Source organism: Falco naumanni, chromosome 2 (genome assembly GCF_017639655.2).
Source record: "Falco naumanni isolate bFalNau1 chromosome 2, bFalNau1.pat, whole genome shotgun sequence".
Lineage (NCBI taxonomy): Eukaryota > Metazoa > Chordata > Aves > Falconiformes > Falconidae > Falco > Falco naumanni.
The window spans coordinates 82,505,907-82,533,264 of NC_054055.1; the positions used below are offsets into that span (position 1 = coordinate 82,505,907).

General features: G+C 42.9%; 1 protein-coding gene across 1 annotated transcript in view; it reads left to right on the forward strand.

Annotated features, from left to right (window-relative positions):
* Window positions 1-3,325, forward strand: part of EFHC2 (EF-hand domain containing 2) — a 60,850-nt gene extending 57,525 nt beyond the window's left edge. The window contains exons 14-15 of the mRNA XM_040585266.1: window positions 513-618; window positions 3,005-3,325. Of these exons, the coding sequence (XP_040441200.1) occupies window positions 513-618; window positions 3,005-3,100 (202 nt within the window). The 3' untranslated portion in view covers window positions 3,101-3,325. The remainder of the gene's footprint in view (window positions 1-512; window positions 619-3,004) is intronic.
* The last annotated feature ends 24,033 nt before the right edge of the window (window positions 3,326-27,358 follow it).

Consider the following 27,358-nt stretch of genomic DNA (forward strand, 5'->3'; position numbering starts at 1 on the left):
TGGCTATTATTTGATAGGTTAGAGAGCTGTGTGGTTTTCAATTGTAAATTGATCCCAAGGTGTGTGTAAACAGCATTTTTGAAAGTTTGCTTATTTTTAGGAAATGACTGCAGAAGCCATGTAAAGCAGGTCAGTTGCGTTATAGCACAGTGCTCTCGTATCACTCTACTTGTTTCTCACTTTATGCTTGTCACCAGTTCTGAGATCACAGTATTGGAGAAGGTTTGGGCGATGCTTCAAAAGTAAAATGAAATTAGTTGAAATGTAATAAACTTTAAAGAATTTGGATTCTTCTATAAGAGACAATAATAAGGTATAAGAATATGGAATAGAATGTATGATATAGAAGTCCTGGCAGTTTAGTTTTGTTTTTCTGTACTACTGCTAGTGTTTGGTAATAAAGGAGTAAAAAATGATTACCCAAAAGGTAATATATTAGTATGGTGTGACATGATACAACTTTGTTGAAAATTTCCTTTAATGTTGAGTCATCTTATGGATATTCTGCTTAGGTTTGAAGATGAGCATAAGCAAGTGGAATATAAAAAATTTGTGGATGGGCTGAACTGGAGAGAGAATCAAATCCCTGCTTTCCAGACAATAAAGGTTCCTCTTAAGGTAAAACCAGTGTATCTGAGCAAAGGAACAGTACAGTACATTGATATAGTTTGTCCAGCTTTAACATGATTGCTTTATCCAATGGAGACCACAACAGTTTTCAAATTTTTGTATTTGTGCCTGTTTTCTTCAAGTAATAAATTTTTTCTGGGAGGTTTAGAATGAAGCAGAAAAGTCAATCAGGGACAAGGAACCCTGTAACACATCCATGCCTCATAGGTGTACATCTCTGTGAAGTTTTTCTAGAAGAAAAAAAAAAAAAAAAGGGAAACAGGTGTTTTTGTCCATGAACAATGGGTGTGAATACCACTTCACCCACAGATATCACTGTCACATGTCAAACGATCTGTTCACTTGCTGACATAGTCAGGAAATACTTTAAACTTCACCGACACTGCAGAAAATAGCTATGTATTTTTTATAACTCCATACATACTTGTACATAATACACCACATCACTGGTAGGCATACAGCAAGAGCAGGACTGATGGATCAACTTTGTATGTCTCCACCAGCCTGCTACTTAGGGTAAATAAAAATGTGGTGTCAACAAACTGCAGAGATTAATCTGATCATGACTTCTTATGCTGAATGGAACATTTTAAAATAGATGCTGCATAAGGCAATTATGCTGATTTTTAAAAACTTTGTAACAAAGAAATCTGAAGCCCTTCTGGCAACATGTAGTTTTGCTCTTCTGGCCTATCCAATGTGTTGCTATGCTTGTATGGAATGTGTTTGATTGTATTCAGACTGTTTAGAAACATAGCATTCCTTTAATTTCAAGTGCAACAGTGACAGTGTTTAAAACAATATTCCTCAGGTACAGTGGTATTAACGTGACTCCTCTCTCTTGCTTGGCTTACCAGCTCTTTCTCCTGTAGTATCTCAAACTGTTGGTGATGCCTATTGAGGGCCCAATGCTGCTGCTTTGCGCTGCTTTCCATGGTGGTTTATTTTTCACTTTGTCATTGAGAAGAGTTTTTCCATCTTGTACAGATAAAATCAAAGCCCTTCCATGTGTTTTATACAGCAGTCCTGTGGTTCAAAGTGTGCATTAGGCTTTGTTCAGTGGATATTCTTTGTTTTTCCAGAAAAATTCTGTGCTTAAGTTACAACTCACTGTTTAAACAGTGACTGCTCTTAGGAGATTGTGTCAGGATAAGGAGCCTCATGAGCCTCAGCACCACAGAAAGAAGATTGGAACTTGTACCCAGAGGATTTTTGCCTTGAAGATGGTGCTAAGCTCTGTACCAAAAAGCAAGGGTGAAAAACACTTGCTGTTGAATGTGTTTGACCGTTTTTCCCCCCCTCACAGAAATGGTTTATCTAGCCATTGAGCATGACCTCATTTCTGGCAGGTGAGGGAAGGAAATGGCTCGTACAGGGTGAAGGTCAGGGGCAAGTGGTGGCAGAACCAAGAGACAGCCTTCACAAGTTGAAGGTGTGGAGGAAAAGATGCTTGTGAAACAAGCAGGAGGTTAAGGTGGACATTTGTGGTGAACTGTATGTTCTGATCAGCATAAGAGATGAGGTTTTGTTTGGGTATGAAGAAGACATTATCTTTGCTTGGAGGACAGCCAGTGGATGGGCTTTCAGGGGGTGGCTGGTGCCTAAGAGCCCCAGCTGAGAATGGTACATGGAGTTATGGGAGGAAGGTTACAGCTGAAATCAAAACCCGAGAAAGACCATTGATAGAAATTATAATCAGTCATCATCACATACAGCACTGGTTTTAATGAACTACACCCGAACTGGTGCCAGTATACTTTACTGAGGTTTATTGACTTTATTGTTTTGTAAGTTAACTGCAATACTTAGGCTATCTTTGGTACAGTACAAGTATATTTTAATGAAGAGATCAATACAAAATGGTAAAAATCAGAGAAAGGAAGGGATTTAAATCTTGTTCAAATTTAGAATCCAATCATCATTCTATTCATGACTTAACCGTGAATTAACAGCAATATTTTGGGGCTACAGTACCTATATTTGACAGATAGATTTCAGCAACAGAGTTGGGCTTATTTAGCTGACATTTTTCTTCTTCATCTCATTATTTCGTATGATTTCTAGTGTCAAGACTTAGATGACTTGAGAGACTTTCAAGTATAAGCATTTTAGTGAAGAAAATATAGCATTATTTAATTTGAAAATATCTGCAAAAGGGCTAATGATAGAAAATATTTTTAATAAAATATTCCACAAGATGGATAAAAATGTGCATGTATTAATATTTCCAGAGCATGTGCTACATAAAGGTCCACTTTTTCACAGATTTATATATGAAAATGAAGCAGCTCATTCAATCTTATGTTGACCAGTTTTTAATTATTTTTGTTTTCAGTATTATATTCTAAGATATTCTCTGGGTTACTGATTTCAGAATGAAGGTGACGGCAGTGGACAACCACCATTCCTTCCTGTGAAACGAATCAAATACTTACCTCTCCTGGATGATCTGTTTGGCAAGGAAGAATAACCTGATCTGTGCAAGGCACTACTTTTGGATTAGTGTTTCAGCTCTAAAGCTTACTTAGATATTGAAAACATTCCTTGTAAAACATAAAGATCAGATAGAGGCTTTATTGCGTTGAATTTCTTATTCCAACATAGATATATATACTTCGTGTGTTTTTGTAACTCCTTCTAAATCAACAGTACTCTTTCATACTTCTACAAGCATAATTAAAACTGTATCCTCTGATCCTTGTGTCTGTTTATATGGAGAATTTAGAAGTATTGAGAAATCTTTCAGTCAAACAGCAAAATCTGACTAACCCTGCTTCATTCTGCAAACAAAGTTTCTTGGATGACCTCTTAAAATATTAGGTTGGACTATGTTAGCGCAATAAGGTAATTCCATTCAAATATCCTTTCTTGCTCTTTAGTTTATGTCTGTGTTTCTGCTGTATCCCTGTGGTGATGCTTAGGTACTGTTTGTGTCAAAGTTTGTTATTTTCTGGAGGAAATACTAGAAAGGTTTTAGCACACTATAAAGTTGCTCTGGTGTCAGAGATAATTATAGCCTTCCAATGTAGAAGTAAATATTTTGCAGGCACAGCACGGAAGCTACCAGTTCTTGCTCTTTGTTTTAAATATGACTCAGATTAGTAGCCACCCAAGTTTACTTGAGTGAGATATGTATGAAGAGAAGGTGTTTCAGTACAATTTTAGTGTGCAGCTTTCTTGCAGTAACTCTGTACTTGCCCTTTGAAAATTAATTGATGCCTTTCTCTTTGCTCAAAGTCATGATGACTAAATGGAGTTCCTGATAGCATTTTTCTATCATTTTAAGCATGTGCCACCTCAAAGCCATGATTAGATGTGAATTTAATGGCATGCTTTTGTGAAAGAATTACCCTAGTTTGAAGAGTGGAAGAGCTGACGTGAAGAGGGGACCTGGCTCATCCACGGTGATTCCACAGGGGAAGAGCCAGCACACCTCTGCCAGTGGCTGGGAAACTCACGTATTCAGTAGGCTGCACTTTCTGTAATCTGAAATTACAATTCAGGGAGGAAGTGTTTGATTTAGAACATTGAGAATTCAACTTATCTAAGTCCTCAAACTGAGGGAAAGATAATATTTCAAAGAATAACTTAACTCAGTAAATCTGTATCTTTTTGGAAACTTGGAGATCCCTTTTAGAATTATGATTCCATTTAGAAATACCTTGCTGCATTTTTGCATGATAGGGTAAATGAAATTTTTAATTATATGTCTTCTTTCTAACCCCCCAGCTCCTGAGAAGTAATTCTTTTCCCTCCATATGGCAAAATATGAAGCTTTTGGCAGCTTTTTACCTTTTTTGTCAGCAAAAAAAGACTTGAGGCAAGGCATAATTATGAGTGTTGCTGCTACTTAGGAAGATGTTTGCAATAACATGGGTAAGTGGTGTCTGTGTCCAGGGGGTCAGAAAGAAAACTGTGAAAACTTGTTAAAGTGCTCCAAGTTGTAGACAAGACCATGTACTGTTTTTTGATCCAAAAGAGGAAAATGGTTTCCTACATGACAAGAAAAATGTCTGACCACAGGAACAGTGTCAGGAGCCAAAACGATAACTTGGCATTTGAAGCCAGTTTGATCAAAGCGGAAGATTTTTAAAACATGCCACCAAGACTGAGCTTGACACTTCAAATGAATGCAGTTGTCCTTGTAAATTTTTAATGTTCCCCAGACTTTAGAAAGGTATTTCAGTTGTGGAGATCTTGTACAGCTGAGGGTTTCCAAGAAAGGTTGACTCTGAACATTTAGAACTTCCCAAGTAGCTTTTAGAGATGGGAAATACACTTCAGTTTGTTTTCCTTTATGTGTATAGGACAAGGAGGAGCCTCTTTTCAGAAAAAAAAAAAAAATCAGTACAAGAAATATGATTTCTTATAATTTCATGTGGAACCCTGTGTATAGGTCTGGTCAATCATGGTCTGGTCTGGTCGTGGTCAAGAAAGGTGACTGCAAACTGGAACCAGTGCAGAGAAAAACTAGAAAGGTGGCCAAGAGAATGGAGATAAGAAAGGAAATGAAAGGAGCTTGGCTTATTTAGTGCCATAAAATGAAGTCTCAGAGAGAATGTGACTGCTTGATGTAAAAACATTAAGGCCGGACCAGGAAAATAATGTTTTAGGTAAGAATGTTGGTAGTCTTAAGAACAAACAAGTATAATTTGCCACAAATAATTTTAAACTGGACAACAAAAGGTAGTTTCTCACTTCTAAAATGAGGATGTGAAACAGCCTTCCAAGAACAAAGTACTCAGTTTTAAAGCTGAGATGGGTCATCTGATGACGGTAATTTTAGGATGTTTATTAATACTGTTCCAAATTATTATTCTCACTTCTCTTTCTCCTCTTTTCCCATGCATCTTGCATAACCCTGATGAGCATAAAAAGATCTCCTACGAGCAGGGCAGACAGGGCCTGAAAAATATTTTCAGTGCTTGTCACTGTGCTCACAATGTGTCATATGCTGTGGTCTGATGTGTGATAAACACTTTTCACCAGGTTTTCTTTTTTAGAAGCAGCAGCGCTTCCAGAAGGGAAAGCCCTAGCCAATGAGCAGTCCAATAATACTCTTTGTATAATGTGACTTACAGCATATGCTGCCCAGAATATTTCAACCTCTCCTCTAATCCTGCCACCAGCTTCTTCTCTCTTTTCACATTGCTGATGAGGGGCCTGAATGAAGACAATACCACAAGATTATGTTTCAAGATGGCAGGAGGCCACAGCTTTAAAGCATGCATGGCATAAAGGGGAAGGCAGCCCTCACAGTTGCCATTAATCTCATCTCTCGATCTCTGTAGGGGAGCCAAAGATATCTTATTTCCACAAGTATCTGTGCTGTCCACGGCAGGAGCGAAGAGATTCACATTACAGTACCAGCTCCCCATCTCACTGCTGGGGTTTGCTGCATGTTCAGTGTTAATTTTTATTTCCTCAACTTGGCATTTGAGAATAAGAGGCTTTGAGTTCTCTGGAATAGCTGCTGCTGAAAGCAAATGGCAGGCTGCAAACGGCAAAGAGGACCAGTCCTCGTGTGCAGGTAGCGTGCTGGTTAGCTCATGGCCTTGCATCAGCTTCCGCTCCTGTCCAGTTCAGAGTGCTGGCTCTGGTCACCAGCAGATGGGCCCCTCAGACATGGTAGCCACAAGCAGCCATGGAAAATCTGTGGACAAAAATGAATTTCCCCACTAGGCAGTATTTTCCTGTGTTCTGCCCATCATACAGGCATCTACTGTATTCTTTAGACAGAGCTATTTGTACCAAAGTCAGACATGTTCATAAATGAAAAGATGTTGAAGTCCTCATTCTGCATTTGTTCCTCACGGGAGTTGTTCCTACTTCATGGCAGGGAAGCTCTTCACAGGAAAATTTTGGGCTCAGTTGACTCCCATGTCTGCTCTACCTTAATGTCCTTTTAGCCCAGAAGACATTTCTGCCTCTTGAAGGTGAACTTTCTGTGGGAGAACAGCAGGATCCTAATTCCACTATAACCAAAACACTGGATGTTTTCAGTCACTTGACAGCATTCAGACAACAGCAGCCTATATATTACTGATAGTTAATAATTAATTAATAGTAATTAATCACTAGATCACTGGTCTTTTGCTTGCTGGGCCCTTCCATGTGTTCCCATGGTTTGAGACATGGAACTAATCACTAGAAGAAATTTCCATTTTTAATATGTAGGTTATTCAGTGACATGGAGGGAGACATTACTTCTTTAAACAATAATGTCCTGTACCCTCAGTAATTTATCTGTGGCATATTTACTTGTAGCATTTCTTCATCCTTGAATTTGCTTAGCCAGCAGCCCCATTACAGTGAGAAAGACAAAATGGCACTGTGGTTGTGAAGAAGTTACAATATGAGGAAGAAAAAACCACCACAATTTCTGCTCAGTCCAATTTTTTAAATTATTTTAAGGTTTTAGAAGGCAGTATAGAGAAAGAAAGAGGGAAAACTGTCTTGGAAGAAGACTTTTTAAAGTTACTGTTTGCTCTGAATTGATTTATTGTTGTTTTTTGTTTAGGATGGTGACTCAGGCCCAGTCAGAAGCAGCACTTATGTTTTAGGCAATGGTTAAACAACCCAGATAGGAGGGTGGGGGGAAGTCCATGTCCCTACCGGTTTCCAACGTGAAGTTCTAAAACAGTGAGGGAGCACAACTAAGACAAGGAAGGAAGTTAATATAGATATATTAAGGTTATAGACTGACCATATAAAATCTTTCTCTGCACAGCTGGTGATTACTGAATCATCTGGAAGTTTCTTACAGTATGTATTGCACACAAATAAACTAGCTATCCTCCTCTGCCCTTTACCCAAGCCATCTGTCTGTCCTCTTCACTGTCCTCATTTGTCAGGTTGGTTTCATACTAAGAATTACAAAGAGAAGTAAAGGAACTGATTCACAGAGTTCTCCGAAATCTGACGCAGATCCCTGGCAAGCAGCATGGTGAAATGATCTACATCAGAAAAAATTCATTGTATCACCGAACAGTACTTGAAAGAGCTCCCACTTTCAAAGGCAAATCTGTCAGAAGAATGGCATTGGCTTGAAAGACAAGAGGAAGACCTCTTGCAGAGCTGCTGTGGTGTGGGTGGGACACCCCTTCCTCTAAATTAGCATGAGGTTTATGGGTGAGACTTACGTTCCTTGCCTTCAGATGTCTACAGTGCAGATGTCTGCACCTGCACTAGCTCTCTGGGTCCCTTGCCGATGGAAGGGTGATGGGCATCTCTAAGGGGTGACTAGCTTACAGGACTATCTACAGGAGGCCTGTTATCCATACAGTGCCCCTCCCTCTGCACTGACTGTGAAGGGATTTTAAAAAACCAGCTAAATGTAGATGTTTGCATTGCTGTTGTGTGAGATGAATCCCACCCTTGGGGTTCATCAGCATTGCTAGAGGAACACTGTGGTCAAGCATGGTGACCGCTTGGCTGCTCCCCACCCTTGCAGCCATGCTGCAGGGAGTACAGTACGTGTAGGAAGGGCTGAGCTTCAGCCAGCTGTGGATAGTCCAGGTTGAGCTGGGCAGACTGGATAGAGGAGAGTGTAAGTCCATGCTATGTGCTGAACATGCCTGTGATCCCTCTCATGGGGTATTCTGGATCTTAGGCTGAGCAGAAGCTCAGCTCCATGCTTAGCACGTGGACCTGACTCTCCTCAATGAGCTTGACTCAGGCTCTGGCCAGTGGGTCTTGGTCAAATTTCATTCCAGCTAGGTAAACAGGAAAACCTGGGTTGATTTAAATGGAACTATTTCTCTTGTTAGAGCTCTCTGAGAATGTAATTTAGCAAAGTATTTAAGCGTATGCGTAAGGACTGTCCCTTTTGCACAAAGCCATTTGAGTGTGTGCAGGCAACATGCTAAAATCTGTCAAATGAAGCACTGGTAGAAATGCTTTCCTGACAAAGAGGAATCCATAATTTGAGGTATTTAGGAATTAAATCATTGTAATAAGAAAACCCACCATATCAGAAGGTAGCAGTGAAAGGAGGTAATATAGAATTGTCTGGACATGTTTATATAGGCTATATATTGTGTGGTGTTGTAGTTCTTCTGCAAATAAGCTAGCATTTAGCAATTAAATTCCCATTATGGGATCAGGTTGGTAATTGAGATAAACTGTAAGTGTGTAACTGTTTTAAACCTTTCTTTTAACTAACCCAAATACTGTAGTACTTACATAATTTAGAGATAATATCCCCATTAGTAGAGTTTATGACTCAATAAACAGCTCCCACAAGTTCATAAAAGCCAAAAACGTAAACATCAGGACTATTAATGTAATAGAAATTCTGTGCCTCCCTCTTTTCTTGGTGGTCTAGATAGAGCAAAGGGAAATGCTATCTCAGAAAAAAAACATTTATTTTGGCTGTATAAATATAAATGAATTGTCTTAAAACCCATCTGGAAATTTCCTCTCCTCCCCGTGTCCCAGGTGGTCTGGCAACAGCGATGCATTCTGCTTTTGTCTGCGGGCAAGAGCAAGAGCTCCTATTTGAAATCATTTACATGAAAGGATTGCATGTAAAAGCTCTGGTGGTATCCTCACCCTGCCTCTCCCTCCTGGAGAAACGGGAACAAAATATTCTCTGGAGTTGGGTTTCAGTGTGGTTTTCTGTCGTAATTATTATTTTTTTAAAGGAAAATCCTCATCGAAGTGCCTGGACTTCACAGTTTTTGCACCTTTCTGCTGCTGACTTTTTTTTCCCCATTTTGACAGCTAAATAAATTTTAGGGAAGAACGTCTGCTTGCCTGGAGGTTAATACAAGCAGAGCTTTTGTAGATCAAGCCTCTTTCCCTTTGGAGCTAAGGGAAGTGATTCATTAAGCCATTTGCCACAAAAAAGGAACCCTTTGTCCAAAAGAGTTTTATTTTGCAGTGTGGTAGGGCGCCGTTCTGCTTAGCAAATCATCACTCAATGAAACACCTCTATCTAGTCACTTTGCTGCTGAAGGACTTTTCTTCCTGTGTTGTTGAAGTCATGTTTTTTGAGTTCATTAAAATGCAGGAAGTTTTTGTCATTGCTAGCTGGCTGGGTTCAAATGGACATGAAAAGCTGGAGGCACACAACAGAGCCACTGCTCTTGCCCTCCCTCTCCCAGTAGGTAACTCATCCTGGGACAAAACACACGGTTGGTTTTCTTTTGTTTTGCTGTTGCATCGTGTCTTCTGTTCTAGCCACTTTTGTGTGAGAGTTTGTTTCCAGAGTAAGCGTCTCTAGTGGCTGTTGGGATTCATGTCTATCACCTCACCACTGCTGGTTCCTGACCTTTACGCCTACGAGGGAGCTTGGCCTTTAGGACCCCGGGAAACCTCATTTTCATAAAAGGCAGAAACTCAGACATTTTGTTCTGTGGAAGTGTGGTAAGTAGTGAGCAAATAGCTCTCTCTTGGGCTTTGTGCCATTTGCATTTTACTGGCCTTCCTGAAGTTTCCATAAGAATGGTATCAAACAGGGAGGCACTCCCTCAGGAATGTGCCTGCCCACTGCTCTTGCCCCACACATAACACTCCCTCCTAAAGCTTCATGGCCTCACAGCAGGTTCAGAGATGCCCCTTTTGACTCTCTGTTGGCAACCAGATAATGAAGACAACCCAAGACCCAAAACAAATCAAATATTTGAATTAGAAAGAATCAGCATTTTAATTCCTTTTAGGAGGCAAGCAATCACAAAGGACTTGAACTGTCGCTGCTGAGGGCGCAGCAGTTTCACCATTCATTTCTGTGGGAACAGGTTATGCCTTTACTTTCTGGGAAAGGGCAATTGATTTGCTGCTTTCATACCCCTGCACACAAAATCCTCTACTCATCTTGGGGTAGTCCCCATGCTTCAGCTGCTGCAGCCAGGTCCTAGGATTTGGTCAGGTCCTGGCAAATCCCAGCTTAAAATGTAGTATTGCAGATACGCAGGTATGGGGGTCTGTGATGGATACACTCAACCCCTTAACCAAACTAGCAGTAGTTTGGTACAGGCTCCAAAGGCAGTAAAGACCTAAGCCATAACCGGGTCAAGAACTTCTCTAGTTCCAATCTGTTCTCTGAAAACCCACAAAGGAGCAGAGTGACACTGAGCATTAATGGCTATGAGCTTGGAACACCAATCCGTCATGCAATTAGCACATGAATAGCAGGTGAGTTTTCCATGACTCATTTATCAAGGAACAAAGAAAGTTGTGGGTACAAGGAGTCTCATGCACACCTTTTCCACTGTATGTAATTTGACTACAAGCCAACCGCTTTATTCCATAAATATGACAGCCTAAGTGAGCTGCCTTTGAGCTCACCCTGCTAAGCAGCCTGGCTGTATGGCAGTGATCTCCCCTTGAGCTGGGACGCTTCTCAAGGTTGCTCCTCAAGGCAGAGAGACCTTTCACCAATGGCAGGTCTTTGGTCAGCGACTGATATTGTACATAATGTTGTGTCTTGGTAACTCTGATTTTGCCTTGGTAACTTTGACTCTGCCTTGGCAGTTTTGAATTATTGTTCAAATGATTGTGCAGTGCAGTAGTAGAGTAAACCTTGCCATCGAACTTTGTTAAGTGGCACTTTTACAACATCGTATTTCAATAAATTGACTTTTGCTGATAGCTTTGACAGTGATTCTTTAAGTGATCTGAATCACCCATTTGTAACAGCGTTGCACTGTCTTCTCTGTGGCTTCAGCATCAGAGGCTCTGGCTCCCAGCACCTGGTGGAATGGAGAGCCAGGAGGAGCCGTGCTCTGGCTCCTAGCAAGATGACAGGCTGGATCAAAGCCTCTTGCAGACAGAAAAGACAGATGGTGAGTCGAGTGCCAGCTCCAACCTGTGAGTAGGGAGGTTTTGCAAGTTACAGTAGCAAGACTGCACAGGGATGGGAAAAGGAATAATTTCTAGGTATGAGATAATGTTCCTGATGCCTCGTAAGTATGTTGATGAGCGGGACAGGATGTGAGATTCTGCAGCACAAAAAAATGTTATATTGTCTGCCTGATCTACTACATCTCTACCATCCTGTGTCAACGAAGGGAATTGATGGAGTAACAGGGAAATTTTCTTAAGAAACTGTCGTAATAAGAGAATTAATGACTTTTCATTATCCTGAAGTACACCTTAATCTAAGTATGTGGGTGGGCTGTTACTTGAATTAGAGAGAAGAAAACTGGACTTCTCAGGCTTTGCCTGCATTGTATGCAGTTATGAAATGCTCCAAAGCCTCCTGAGATGTTAGAAACTCAACATTCAAAGTCTGCGGGTAGTGCAGGTCTCATGGCTTCCCCGAGTTGCTGCATGTAGCTCGGGAGGCAATGAAGAGCTGTTTTCCCAAAGCAAACCCAACAGCTGCGGGATTGCCTCCTCACCAAGGAGAGATTCCAGCTTTTTGATTGTTCGTTTCCCTCTTGACTTGCTCTATTCAGTTGCACAAACCTGCCACTTTCCTTGGGTAACAAGCAACGGTCCCTTTCTCGTGGGTCAGGGCAACCGCATAAGTCTTCCTTCTGCTTCATCAGCTGAGGCTTTCAGATACCCTGAGACTGTTTAGCCCTGCCCTGCAGAGCCCCTGGCTGAGCTTTTCCTACTGATGGCACATGGAGAACTACAGGAAGAGTGAACGGCATGAGTATTAACACCTGACAAGCAGGAGGAAGAGCTGCATAACTAATGCACAGATGTTGATGAACGCTTCTCTCCCCTCACACTCTTTCTATAAAAATGTCCTGTTGGTGGCATCTGAGGCATCTCTGCTTCTGTGCCAGAGGCCTCTCGTATTGCAGGAAGTAAATCATAAATCACAGTGTGAGATACAATTTTTTGGATTTAATATTACTTTAATATTTAATCCATGTTAGTGATGCTGAGCATACATCAGCTAAGCAAAGCAACTGGCTGACCATCTTTGGGGAGCATTTTCAGGTCCAAAAGGTGAAACCCAAGTTTATCTAACAGGATATTTCCAGCATGAGTGAGTGGAAATAATTCTTGGGGTGTTACGGTATAATGTTGCATTTATCTCAGAAGTACCACTAATAGATAATGTACCAGTGCAAATATATTTTAGAATATAATGTCATCGCAGCCTTTCACCTGTGTGCCTATATATTCAAACCAGAATAGCATCCTTGAGGGAAATGGTTACTGTCCTTCTGGAAGAGAATAATGCAGGATTCAGCCTAAAAAGTTGGCCTCATCCAGTAGACTGGACTACGTCAGTCAAAACAATGGTGGTAATATAAACAAAACATAGGTGGGTTTATTACGATAGTAATGGGACTGTTGCCTCTTCCCTCTCCCCATTTGCATCACTCACTGTATCTGCTCTGGGTAATACAGCGGAGAGAAAATATGGACCTCAGTGTCTGCCAGGAAAGAAAAAGAGTGGGTTGCAACAGGGCATGTGGTTTCCCAGAGTCGGGCCACTTCAGGAAGGATAAGCAAGGATTGGGAAAGACTAGCTGCACAAAGATGGTTACAGTTAGGTGAGTCAGCCTTGCTGTGCCCACAGGGAACTCGTGGCTTTTGTTTCAAGGAAGCCAATGTGTGTCAGATGGTTGCAGGTGACTCGTTAAACAGCACATGTTAAAATTACACTAGTGTTGTAGTGAGAAGGATCAGGAATGGAAGGAGAAAGAAATAATAAACATTTATTTTCTTTTAACTATACTGAAATTAAGCTGTTTGTTTGTTTTCAGGGCTAGTTCCTGAGGTTGCTATGCTCCCTGAACCTCTGTTCATGACTGTTGCTATTCCTTACCCAGAGTGGTCTTCCACATGAGGTGAAAGCCAGCATTTTGAGTTGGGTACTGGCCAATGTGACCAAGGAAGGCTGTGTCTCTGCCAGGCTGCACTTGCAATTTAAGTGGTAAAGATTTCAATCTGTATTTTTTTTTTTTTCAGTTCGAAGAGTGATGCTGTAATGTTGGACTGGTGGGAACACTGCTGCACACAGTTGCTAGGGAAACATCTTCAAGTTCATTTTCCTTTGAGTTTTGTCATTCAACTCACAGCATGGCCGTAATTGTTCTTTTAAAAGTGGGATGTGTGAGCCATGAAGGGGTGCCAGTCACTGATGTAAGAGCTGGCATTGACCAAATGCTCTGGCTTGAATCTCACCAAGGGTCTTGGGGTCAGCAGAGAGGTTTCTGCAGGTGCTGGAGTGGGGTGGGAAGCAAAACAGCATCAACGTGGATTTGAATAATGTGTTGAGAAACCCCTTCAATTATATCCTCAGCAATGATTCAAGCCCAAGCTTACATGCTTGAGATGTTTTGCTAGACTTTGTATTTACATTTGAGTAGCCTTTTCTTCTGGCAGTGATGCCCCTTATTTTGTTAATGAGTCTGCTAGCAGTGCATTGGTAGGCTCTGTAATGAAAGAAAATATGACACGAGTTATTGACATAATACTCAATACTGATCAGAAAATTGTCCCCTCAAGAGGAAGTGAAATGACAAGCCTTTATCTATTATTCAACCTTGAACATCATTAAAATCATCCCTCATCAGCATGCCACAGAGGCAGTGGTGGAAGCTGTAAACACCAGCCTTTGTGGAAGAAGAAGCCTCTCAAAACAGGTGGGTCTCCCAAGCATTTGTGTGTCTAAACTCTCTCTTGCAGAGATAATCAGGCACAAAATCACCCACCCCTCTCTAGGGACTGAGCTGGGAACTAACTTTCTAGTGAACAATACTAGGAACTGCTCTGTGAGCAGAGGCAAAGCAGACATTTCGGAAAAACTGTTGCGGTTTTGTCATCATCTCTTTGCAATGCCTGTATGTCAGCAAAGTTGCGTGTGGGGCCTCGTTGTCTCATTGCACAGACACAGCAGGAATTGGCTTGTGATCCACAGATATCACCCTTCAAGTAGGTCAGACAAAAGTCAGGAAGGGGTCCCAAGAAGTGAGATAAAGTGGCACATCCAAGATCAGTGTGGCAGACCCGAGGTAAAATCCTCACCCTCTGAACCCTAAAGAGCACCTCCTCCAGTGGGCTTCATCTTTCCCTTTTTCTTTTTGGGTCTACAGCTCAAGTAACACCTTCAGGGGATGGCTGCTCTTCCCCAGAACTTGCCAGCTGAACCAGGATGGGGTCTTCTGTGGGTTTTGTGTCCCCTGGGGGCCCAGTGTCCTGTGCTGGGTGATGATTTGCATCACGGGGAAAGGGGGCTGTGCAGGAGGGTGACCCCTCTGGGCCATGACCTACTCCTAGCAGCTCGACCATTTGTCCTGCTCCTGTCCTCAGTCTCCTTCACAGCCACAGGCTGCCAAGCACAGGGAGGCTTTTTTTTTGGAGTGAGATGGGATCCTGGGCATTGGGAGGGAAGAAGAACGATCCCATACCAGCTCTCTCATCCCTGTCCCCTGCTTTGACAGAAAGTTGGGTCAGTGTTGTTTTTGTTTCTGCTGCTTTCTCCCTTGCCAAAGTAATCATTGTGACTAACTCCTCACCATACGCATTTGACAGTGTTTCTGGGATCCGGACCTTTTCATGAAAACAAAAATAATCCCTCTTGCCTCTGCTCCCAGCTATCCCATAACATACGTAAGCGTTGAAGGAAGCCAGGAATGTATTTTAATTTAGATCATTATTAATAAGTTCAGGAGCTATGATTTTCCCCCTCTTCATTCAAAATGAATTATGTCTTGGAGAAAAATATATCCATCTTACAAAGTTTTCATCCAAAGGGACACCTCTTAATTAAATTAACCAGTGGAAAGGAAATACTTGTAATAAGGGTGCAAGATAAATTCTTGTACCATGCACATTCTAATTTATCACAGCCTTAAAAGAGTCCATAAGGTTTGTTTTTCTTCACTGAAATGTGACGCGTTCAGATATCGTTCTCATTTATAAATTAGTGTATGCCGCATGGGATACCCCCCTATGGGTTAAGGTTATTGGCCTGTGAGTGATATACTGCAGCTGAGAGAGCTGCGAGGTGAGGATGAGTAGTCCTGAAGCACAAGCCCTGAATTTAACATTACCCGGAGGCAAACACAGCCCTGAACTAACTCGAAGGTGGAGGCGGGGCTGGGCAGCCATGATGTATTATCGTGCGGGAATGCACAGTGCCACCACAGTGCTGCTAATTTTGAGGGAGAGAGGCGAAAGCACCCACACTCCCTCCATTAATCTGCATTTGTTTACGTAGGTGGTACCATGGTGATACCCACTGAAGCCCTGGGTAGGCAAAATATTTAAGTGGGAGCCTATTTTTAAAGCACCTGATAGGTTGCGTTAATTTCACAGACAGCGCTTTCATATTTTTAATTACGTGCATTAACATAAACACTTGATGCCTTCACTGCAATAGTTAACTTCTACCTCTTTTGGATTTATTTAGCATTTTTTTGAAATAAAACACAATTCCTGTACACATACCTTTACCTTCTCTAATGTCTACATGAATGCTTGTGCAGTATTGCGCACACACATGCACATGTACACGCTCAGGTGTATAAAAGACAAATAACTCAATACAGACTTACATATTTTTATCTATGTTATACATTTGACTACATTTTAAAAGTATGCAAATGTCTGCTTTGTAAACCTGAGGGTAGCAATGCTGAAGGAAAATATGCCAAAACATCAACAAATTTGCACAATTATTTCAGGAAAGGATTGAGCACAGGGAAAGCTCAGATTTAGAATAGACTAGACTATTTCATTTGGAAGGGACCTACAAGGACCACCTAGTCCAACTGCCTGACCAGTTCAGGGCTGACCTAAAGTTAAAGCATGTCATTAAAGGCATTGTCAGAAGAACTTTAAACAGTGACAAGCTTGGGTCATCAACCACTGTACCAATATAACCAGAATTATAGAGGCAAAATAATGCTAGTGAATTTCCGAGTGTAGGAGGGCTCTAATTAATTGTGAACCCAGATCGCAGTATTAATGGCAGATGCCAAACTATATGACAACTTCTTCATGTTCAGTCGATGCCTTATATTATGTTTGATCCACAAGAGACTACAGGAGCAAAATTGTGAATACAAAAATGGAGTTTATGGGGGAAGAAATTGTCAGCGCATTTTGCAGTGCAAAAACTAAATCAACACTCTGTTCAAGGAACAGAGGCAACTTTCCAAAGATTTTAATTGTGGGCATACTTTGGCCCAGTTTGTGGAAGAAGTTATGCTTTTAATAGGGAAACTAGCACAGATAACTGAGCTTGTCTACAGGTGTCCTGTTTTTTCCTGGGATAGAGTTAATTTTCTTCATAGTAGCTGGATGGGGCTATGTTTCAGATTTGTGCTGAAAACTGTTGATAATACAGGGATATTTTAGTTCCTGCTGAGCAGTGCTTACAGAGAGCCAAGGGCTTTTCTGCTCCTCACCCCACCCCACCAGCAACTGGGGGGGCACAAGCAGCTGGGAGGGCACACAGCTGGGACAGCTGGCCCCAGCTGACCAAAGGGATATTCCATACCATACGGCATTATGCTCAGCATAAAAAGCTGGGTGAAGAAGAAGGAATGGGAGGATGTTCAGAGTGATGGCATTTGTCTTCCCAAGTAACAGTTATAGAGTGTGACTGAGCCCGGCTTTCCTGGGGATGGCTGAACACCTGCCTGCCCATGGGAAGTGGTGAATGAACTCCTTGTTTTGTTTTCCTTGCAAGTGTGGCTTTTGATTTACCTATCAAACTGTCTTTATCTCAGCCCATGAGTTTTCTCACATTTACCATTCTGATTCTCTTCCCCATCCTACTGGGGTTGGGGGGAGTAAGAGAGCAGCTGTGCGATGCTTACCTGCTGGGTTAAACCATGACAACAGGGAATATTAGTTGTCCTTCTCATTATTAATAAAAGCTCACATTTGAACCTTTTATTCCAGATATGTTGATTACACCTAGAAATAATTCAAGAATGAATCTGAGAACTGCAAACTAATGTGCTGGCCTTCTATACTGGGCAGGGTATTGAAAACTATATCATAGATTAGAATTGACAGATGTGGATTGCTCCCATGTGTGTGAGATAGATGGTGAAAGAAGTGTTGCTTCTGTGGGGGAGAGTCAGGCTTTGCAAATCTGTTGGCAGTCTTTGCAGAGGTCAGTAAATATGTGACTAAGCAAGGCATCACCAATAAAGCATATCCAGCTTTCCAAAAATGGTACTTTGCCCCAGGCCCACTGGAAAGCCAAGCTGCGGAGGGGAAAAGGCCCAATCCTTTCACGGATCTGCTTTAGCCTAGAAAGCAGTGTACATGAATGTAGTATACTCCAATGTATTGATCAAAGATCTGGAAGAGAGGATAAACAGCATAGTAACCACATTTGCAGATGATGCAAAACTCTTTGGAAGAGCCAACAGCAAACAGTTGCAGGAGGATCTCACACTGCTGAGTGGCTGGGAGATAAAATGTCAGGAGAAAGCCAGTGCTTGTAAGAAAAAAGTAATGAAACAGAGGGGAAGTAAGAAAATGACTATTGCTTAGCCAATAGTTGGCTCTCAGCAAGCTGCTGCCTTTTGGAAAGAAGTTTGGAATAATGATGGAAAATTCTATGAAAGTATGGTTTTGATATGCAGCAATGTAGGAAAAACCAGGCAAATTACATACTAGATACTATCAGGAAAGGAAGTTGTCATATGAATCACAAGTCCAAGCCATGCCGTATTTCAACCCCCCTAGAATGGATATGGGAGAGGCAGAGGTACAGAGAGAAGAAAACCAAGAATGAGGAGGGCTATGAACAAGCTTTCATGAGAGGAGAGATGACACAGCTTACAAAAAAAGGCGTATTCAGGAAAAAAGGCTATTCAGTGTTTCTTGTAAGAACTAAGAGTCTTCTAAGGACATTATCAGGTTTAAAAAGAGGGCAAGAAGTATTGCTTTCACATGCAGTGTGGCTGCCTTGTGCCTGTGTCTGCCACAGGACGCTGCAAAGGCCAAGACGGCAGAGGGGCTCGAAAGGGGGTTAGACGAATTTGGAGAGGACCAGGCTGTTTGTGACTGTCACATGCAGCGGTCCAGCTGCAGCTCCAGCTCAGGAAGCCCTGTGACCACTGCGCACTGGGAGCACAGCGGGGACACCAGGAGACCCCCCTGGGTGCTGGTCCTGTTTCCTCTGTGCTTTGCTCTGAGCATCTGCTACTGACCGGCCGCTGTTGGAGGCAGGATACGGGGTTGGACCAGCCCTTGGTGTGACCTCACCGAGCAGTTCTTATGTTCCTCTGTCTCACCGAGAAATACAGATGTGCCGTGCTGACATCTAAATAAAATAAAATAATCTAAGTCTAAATAAACTGAATGTTCTCCTTGAACTAAAAAACACCCCAAACAAAACAACAAAAAATCCCCAAAATAAAACCAAGATAATGTTTATACTGGGAAATGTGCATTTTTTTCTTCCTGGATAATTAAAAAACAGCTGTAGGGGTTTTATTTAGATACCCCCCACCCCCCTCAAAAGTTCACTTTTAGGTTGAGACAAATGTTTTTAGTGCCAAAGAAGACATTTGAAGAAGGCTGTAAATGAGAGAAAACAGAGTTTAGATGCAAATTGCATTTTGCTGCAACCTTAACCAGTAATCTCACAATTTATAGTCATTTTGCTAACATTTGCTTATCTTCAAGCAGAGAATGGCTCTGGTTTTGTGGAAGCTGTGCTTTACCAGGAGGATAAACAATGGTCTTACTGACTAATCAGGATTTCCCAATGTTGTCTCATGAAGATTTCAGGAAAAATCTCCTCAGAATAATGCTCTTGATACCAGGGCTGAGAGATTTGAAAGAGAGCGTTACACCTGATAGTGCTTAGCAGCTGCTGGGACAGGCCCTGTGCCTGTCACAGAACCTGAGGAAATCTGGAATTAATCTTGGTGGCAGGCACAGCAGGGGTTTTGTCTTCGGTAAAGACAGGATTCCCTAGCGCTTCCCATTATAAGCTTTTGCTTATGGTTTCCCATAACATTGTCAAACTTTAGCTCTTCGTGCTAGAATTACACACATTGGATATCTTTCCCTACTTTACAAGTTTGGAAAAACGTAAATGCAAATGGAAACTTCTGAGGAGGAGGAGAGAATGGAGACAGAAATGGGCTCTTACATCCCACCTGCGAGCTCGTTCCTGTAAAGGTTACTGTTCCTATGGAGGTGTGGCAAAGACTTGAAACCTGGCAAAGGAGCTGGTGTCAAGAAAGTGTGTTTCCCTGCTCTCACCACAAAAACTAGCTGCCAGTTAGTTATGTGACGCTCTAAAGTCCCATTTTTGCATGCTTAGAGATGAGCGGAGAGGCTGCTAATGCGTCAGCAGTACTGGGAATGCTCCTACCCTGTTATACAATTCCTCACCATCCTAGAGAAGAGGGATTACCCTGAACAATGTTTCATGGGGTTAGGAAGAATCACGCATTCTTGGTGTGGCTCTTCCCCTTGCAGGTAACTAGGAGCTGATTTTGTAAGAGCACCAGGTGGTGTGACTGCAGGCCCTGGTGCGTTAGGGAGTGCAGGAACAGAGTGTGCAACCTTGGCAAGGCTGGACTTCAAGAACAAGGTCCTAGAACTTCAAGGTGAAGTCCCAACACCCTCCCGTCTTCCAGGTTGGGTCAACCTGGTGCTCCAGTGGTAACGTCAGAGGCAAGATTGTGTGTTAGCAGCCATGGTTCTTCCCCTTTGAAGGGGAGATAAGAAATGACCAAGGGCAACAAGGACCAAAAAGTTGTTGACGTGCATTCAGGACTCTGGGAAGGAACGTAGGAAATTTGTGTTTCCTGTTCTGCCAGAGGCACATTTGATGAAACTACTGTAATACATATGTGCAGAAGGTTTGAATGAAGTGTTGTCATACATTAGATTAACTGTATTGCAAGAGCATTAAAGAAAACAAGAACAGGAGAAACTCTTCAATCCACGAGAGGATTTGTGTGATGCCTCAGAAAAATAGATCTTCTTGTTAGCAGGAGGCCTATCATTCTTGCGGGGTCATTGGAAGAGACCCAGGGCTTTTTGCACTCTGCATGTGTAGCATAAAATAGCTTTGCATTTATTTGATCTTTTTCATTACATTATACAACCTTGAGGAAAGAAAAGCAAGCATCGGATTTGTGATTTATGGCTTGATATTTACTTGCTGTATCCGGGTGCAAGACCTAGTCCAAGAAACAAAAAGAGACTGTGAGCCCAGAACAAAAGCTACACGCTTAAGAACTAAATGTATTTTTCTTGGAGCACTGTCACCACTAGCTCTGCTTGGAAAGCCGACCGCCTGTTCACCCTGTGAGGGTTTCCAAGCTCATGTGCTTCCACGTTGAAGCCTCTCTCTCTCTCTGCTCTTCGCACTTGGCTCAGTGGACTTTAACCCCCGTCCTCACTGCTCCTTGCAGAGGAGATTCCTGCAACCCATGGCTGGGCTGAGAAAACCCTTTTAAAATAAATTAACACAGTATGATGTGATGCAGGGTCATCTGGTGCTCCCAGTTCTGATTTATTTCCTCAGCAACACACAAAACATTGAGTGATAAATTATTGAAAGTCAATGGGCCATTGGAGAATAGGGCCGTGATGAATAGCGAGCTGTTGGCATCCCACATAACCGTGTGTCCCAGAGGGCTACCTAGGGAGACGGTAAGGGAAAGAAAAGGCTGAAGCCTTTGAAGGATACAGCTGTTAGGAATGTCTTCCTTTCAATGAGAGATTACTTTGATTTTTAACACCTTATTTCAGCAATGGGAAATGGGATTAGTAGTCGGGTGGGAATAAATAGTAACCACTAAACTCACTCTCACCTGCAGCCCGGTCTGCTACAGGATGACAATAAAGCTGAATATTGATTTACACTAAATGAATTTTTCATTAAGGACACCAGGGGCTCTCTCAAAAGACGTTGCAGACACCAGAGCTGTCTTTTGTAACTTCCAAGGCTGGGAAATTCACAGTCTGTGCCTCACCAGCAAAGAGGCCACGATGTGCTTGTTTCGTATGGAAATCAGAATTCTTTCGGAGTCAGTGTTTAAAGTAAAAACTGGAACAAATGCTCAATAGTGTAAATGCTTCCCGATTGCCCTGGTTGTGTAGGACTTTCACAAAGAGTAGTGGAGAAACCATTGAGAAATATCTTTCCTTAATGAACCTGGAGCTTGTGGTCATGGGGAAAAAAGCCTCCAGGCGAGCGGATGTGGTGACTGGGATCACTGCAGGGGGCTGCTGGCTGGGGCTGCTGGGTGGCACTGGGGCAAGTAATCACTCCCTGTGCCTCCCTCCCGTAACTTGGGACCTAGGTGCAGAAAACACACAGTCAGACAGGAAAGACGAGTTGACAGAATGTTGGTTTTACATCAAATATTGTTACGGCAGACCTTTCCAAGCCTGCACAAACCATGACCTCCACCACATCCTCTGAAGGAAAATATGTGCATATCTTGTATACATGGGTGTGAGAGTTAAAATGATCCCTGTGCCCAGAAGTGAAAAAACTGAGCCAGTGTGAGAACAAGAGAGGGTAGTGCTCTGGGCCTCAAACCCCCCTGCCTAACTCCAGCTTTTCCCACTGGATTTCCTTTCAGGAGGGCATGCAGGTACCTGTGCATCCTTGTGCAAGCACTTTGAAAATCTTGAGCTGGTGCTTCTGCCTGTCATGCTGTCAGAGTGATATGACTATTTTTCTGTATTACAGCTGGCAGGTAGGGTATATCCCATAGTCTTATTTGGAGTCACTCTCATTTGCAAAGATTGTATCTGGCAATTAACGATAACTTCACTTTGGCTCCAAAATTTTCATTTCAGTTCCCACAAAAGCCATCAAATGCTACATCTTCCTAGCTCATTCTGCTTCAGACAGCTCTGCTTTCAGGTACTTGACTTCGGGGGAGTTGTTCACATGCATATCTGCCTCAGTGAGAAATAAGTCAGTACAACTTTTTTGTGTTTGTTTTCTCTTGTTTGCATCTGACTCCATCTTCTGCTAGAATGGGTATCCGTATTTATTAGTCATTGTTCAGTAACTGGGGAATTCCTTACTGGTGGTGTTTTTTCTGCTTTGCTTTTGGCTGAACTACATGCTTCGGAAGTCCCTAAAAATTGCTAGTTAGATGATTCTTATAAACCACTATGAGTTATTCTAAACAGAAAGGCAGAAACACCAGAACACCAGCGTAATTTATAATGGCTCATCGAAAACCTGCATGTGGGCTTTTGTTGTAACCTTGAATTGCTCAATGGGCCAGTTGAGCTGTTTGTTTTAAAATGTCATGGGCAGTTGCAAAACTGCAGGTGTGGAGCAGGAGGGTGCCCACAGGGTGGAGGGGGTGCAGGAGGAGCTGGTCACGTACACCCCATGTACATCAGCGGCAGCTCTGGCTTTCCCTGCCCAGCCTGGGCTGTGACGGCGTGTCAGCCGATGAAAGCTGACTTTGACTGTGCTAACTTGAGAATCACGGGGTATGGCGTGGAGTCTGGAGCAGACAAACTTCTACTACTTCCCTGGTTGGCTTCACAGCCCAGGCTGGGCTCTGGTCTGGCAGGGGCCGGTTCAGGCTGCTTCTGGTGTTTCAGACTTTATCCACTGCTACTTACACCCTTAGCACTATCTTACTGCACCTATCACAAGGCAACAGCTGCTGAGTCGCTCCTATCCCTTCCAACCCAAACCATTCTATGAAGGCGCTTAAAACACAGCCATGTCAGGATGTTTTGGTCCCCATTTCAAACCTTCCTCACTACCTAAATCTCAATTTCCAGCCTCTCCTTCTTCCACAGTGACATCAGCGCAGGTTGTCCATACTGCCTTGCCTCCCTTCCCATCCATTCTTGCTGCCAGCTTGTGTTTAAAACTTCAGCAAAGAGACCAGGGTCTGAAGTGACATTAGAGACTGAATTACTTCCAACAGCCTCTCTCCTTGCCAGCCCTCTGAATGCACCCCACAGCCTGGCTCTGCTTCCTGAGCTGGGAGACACCATTGGGGTGCAGCAGGTACCTACTCTGCTCCCACAAGACTTTGGTTTTTCTGTGGCTAAACCAGTGGTTTTCATTAGTGCGTTGCATGAAAGAAAGACACAGCACAGATATATCATTTAAAGTACCTTAATTAGAATAAATTCACCACTGGTGGTATCTACAGTATCCTTCTTATAGCATGAAAACAAAGCATTTATTTTTTTTCATGAAGCTTTTTTCGCCTCTGCTTCTCATATGAACAGGGGCTTATTATCACCACTTCCACTCCCATATTCCATATGTGACTCCAAATCAAGTCCTGAGTTATTTCATCTCTTGCCTGGCAGGGTCAGTTTAACGTATCAAAATCAGCCTGACTTACATCTGCTTTGCAGATTATCACTGGTATACTTTAAAAATTGTTATATGTCTATAGCAATGCCTTCCTCCCCTCCCCCAACGCTCCAGTAATGTCAAGATTTATTGAATCTGAAGGTCCAGTTGTGACCTTGGCTCCCACTCACTAAATCTGAACCTCTGGGGTCTATAAATCTTTGCACGCTGTTCAATTTATAGAAGCGAACATCTGCTTATCATACAATATTTAAGTTGCAGGTGTATTCTACCAGTAAAATAAACACATGAGTTCATGATTGCCTAGGCTATAGGACACTAGACAGATGTTGGAGAGATGGCAATGGTTTCGCCTGTTGGGAGAGCCTTCAGTGGGGGCACAGCGTTGGCAGAACTGCTGGATGGCGAGGTGGCTTTTGGGGCTCTGTGTCACCGAGAAGTGAAGGAGGCATAGCTTTTACCCCAAAACCTCAGCCTAGCCATCTTGCCGTGTGGAGAGCAATGTCTGGCTGAGATGCACACAAATCATCTTGCTGTGTGGAGAGCAATGTCTGGCAGAGATGCACACAAATCTCATGAGGGGAAAAAAAATCTTATCTTCCTGCCTCTCCCACGTCTGGTGGGAAAGGCATCGTCCCACGTAGGGATGGTTGGCTTTCTGCACAACCTGGCGAACGAAAGGCAGAGTAGTGACTCTCTTTCTTCATTCACATGATGCAAAATATGGTGCACAAGAGAACGCCATCTCAGAGCGTGCATGGAGAGGGAGAGACCTGTGAGAATGATATGGTGAGAAAGGCTGAAGAATCCTGCTCCACAGTGTAAGGAAAGCATTGCAGACCACAAGTCATTGACGAGAGAAAACAAAAGGAGCAGAAAGTATCCACTGTGAGTGGAAAGGAGGAAAGAGGAGGAGGAGGAGGAAAGAGGAGGTGACCAAGTAAACATAATTAGAGAGTCAGTGATGGCTGAGCTGGGGAACAGAAGGGCAGCACAAAACCAAGATGACGTTGGGCAACCCAGAGGAAGTGACCAGGACAGATGATTTTTGACAATAACAGAGCAAGCCAGGGGAGATAGCAGTTTCACTAACAAAAGAAGGAGGAGATAAAATAAATTACTAAAATGACTGAAAATCTTCCTAGTTTGGAAGGAAACAGCTGAGCTTTAAATACAGCTTATATTTTAAGGCTATCTCACAAAAAACACTCCTAAGTCCTAGCAAGCATCCCAGCTAGATCTTAACTGCCTGTTGGGAAGTTACTCTTCTCCCTGCCTCCTTGCTCACTGGGAAGGAATGTGGCCACAGGGCCCAGTCAGGAGCTGTGGTGTGCCCAGGACCTCCTCAGGCATGTGGTCTGATGCCCTGCAGAGATGAAGGAAGTTGATACAGCCATTTGGGACAGTAGGATCACTCCACTCGGCTCCTCTGCTCTCTCCATGGCTCGGAGCTGGCCATACCACACACAGAAGTACCACTGCAAGCAGTGCCTGGAGAGTAACTGAGACCACAGCTGTGGTGAGCGTGCACAGAGCCTGGGGCAGCATTTCTGGTTGCCCTCCATCCCCATGGCTGGCATGGGCAGAGCTTCTCTCCCAGCTTTGCCTGGGTGGTTCCCTGTAAAAGGCTTTGGCCCAGCACCCTGTGGAGTGTCACTGCAAGCAGGTAGCAGAAGTGCCTTTGGTCATGAGGCATTTAAAAAAGGCATGTTTGCATTTTAAAAAGTGCTTATGCTCCCTTTTTCAGGTTAAAGAACCTCTCTGCAAGAAGCTCAGCTCCCACACTGGAGCCTGGGTCTTTCTCTCCCCAGCGTGCAGCTGGCTGGGGAGAGAACTGGCCACAGTGGCCTGAGCCACACAGCATGGCACGGTGCTGGGCTGAGAAACTGGTTGGGGTCTCACTCGCCAGGTAGCTGTGCCAGCAGTGGGCTGGCCCCCAGCTAGGTAGTCCTGTTTTGCAGGAGGAGAAAGGAGGACCAGCTCTGGAGTATTTCCGAGGCAGAAGCCTGGACCCTGTTCTGCCCAGACACGTGGCTGGCCACTGTGCTTCTCCTTGCTCACCGCTCCCTTGATGCTCCATGGTGTGCAGGTGGCCCTGGGTCAGCCATGGCACTGCCAGAGCTGCCTCACACAGCCTTGCACTGAAAATGTGAATTAACTAATCGGAGGGGTTGAACGCGACATGAAGAGTTGCAGTGGTGCAGGATGTATTTTAGTTTGCTTTTGTTCCTTCATGTCCATGTGGAAGGCAGAGTCCTGCAATTAGAGACGGTCTCATCAACCTGTTGCACATATTTTGGAGAGTGACCAGCTCAGTTCATTAAGTTGCCCATGAAGGAGGGCAGGAGGGCAACAAGTTAACATAACAAAGCACCTGAAGAAAAAAAGATTGTGAAATATTTTAACTCTACCTCTATCAAAACATCTATTAATATATTTCAAGACCTTCCATAGTTGTTTTCTCCTCCCTCTAGGCTAGTCTAACCCCAGCCATAATTTAGTATGAGGCATGAATATCTTCACTTATTTTACCCATAAAAGAAGAAAATCGGGAATTTGTTCAGACTGCCAGGAATCTGGAATTTGTTGATGAATGGACATTTGGCTGAACATAGTGAATTCCCAGCTAATTGAAAGCAGATAACGAAAGTAATGCATTTACCTTGAAAAACATAATTTTCTTAATAAATAATTGAAATGACAATCTCCTGACAGATGAAATAAGAAAAAAATACTAAATAAATTCAGGATTAATTCCTGTCCTATATATTATAGCATATTTAACAGTCATACCTTATGAGGAGATTAAAAACTATAAATCTTTTTTTCAGCACAGTCCCAGAGAGTACTTTGGTCTAGAAAGTGCAAGGGCCATCCTGTTCAGGGGAGTGTGGTTTCAGTCATCATCAGCCCATGTTTCTGTCTCCAAATATCATACCTAAGGAGAAGAATGCAGAAGCTAGGGGAAGAAACCAACCTCAGAAAAATGTAGGGAGCAGCCAGTGTGATCACAAACAATTGAAAGAGCATCTTTGTAGGTGTTCACCCTTCTCAACTCCTTCCTTTCAATGAGTGTGGGCCAGCAAACCCGTTTCACGTTACACTGGTGGGGAACTGTGGCTAGATATTACACATCAGTCAAGGGGCAGTGATATTCAGCTAAAGGGAGGTTAACAGCTGAAAACATGTTAGCTTGAAACACTTGCAGATGATCTGAGCACGCCCTCCATTTTAAGGAAAAAAATAGGGAATGATCCAAACAAAAGCATATGGGTCCAAATATCCCGATCTGGGTAGGGCTATGACTTGGAAACCATTCTGGATCTAGAAGCAGGTTCCTCCCATCTTTATGCAACAGGACTAAATTAAACTGCAGATCTGAACTCCACCAAAGTGTAGAGTTTTCAAAATGCAAAGGTGGAATTTTTTTTATAACTTTAGTTTGGCGGTCATAATTTGTTGTTGAATTGTGGTTTAAGTGGAACAAAATGTTCACAAAAAGACATGAAA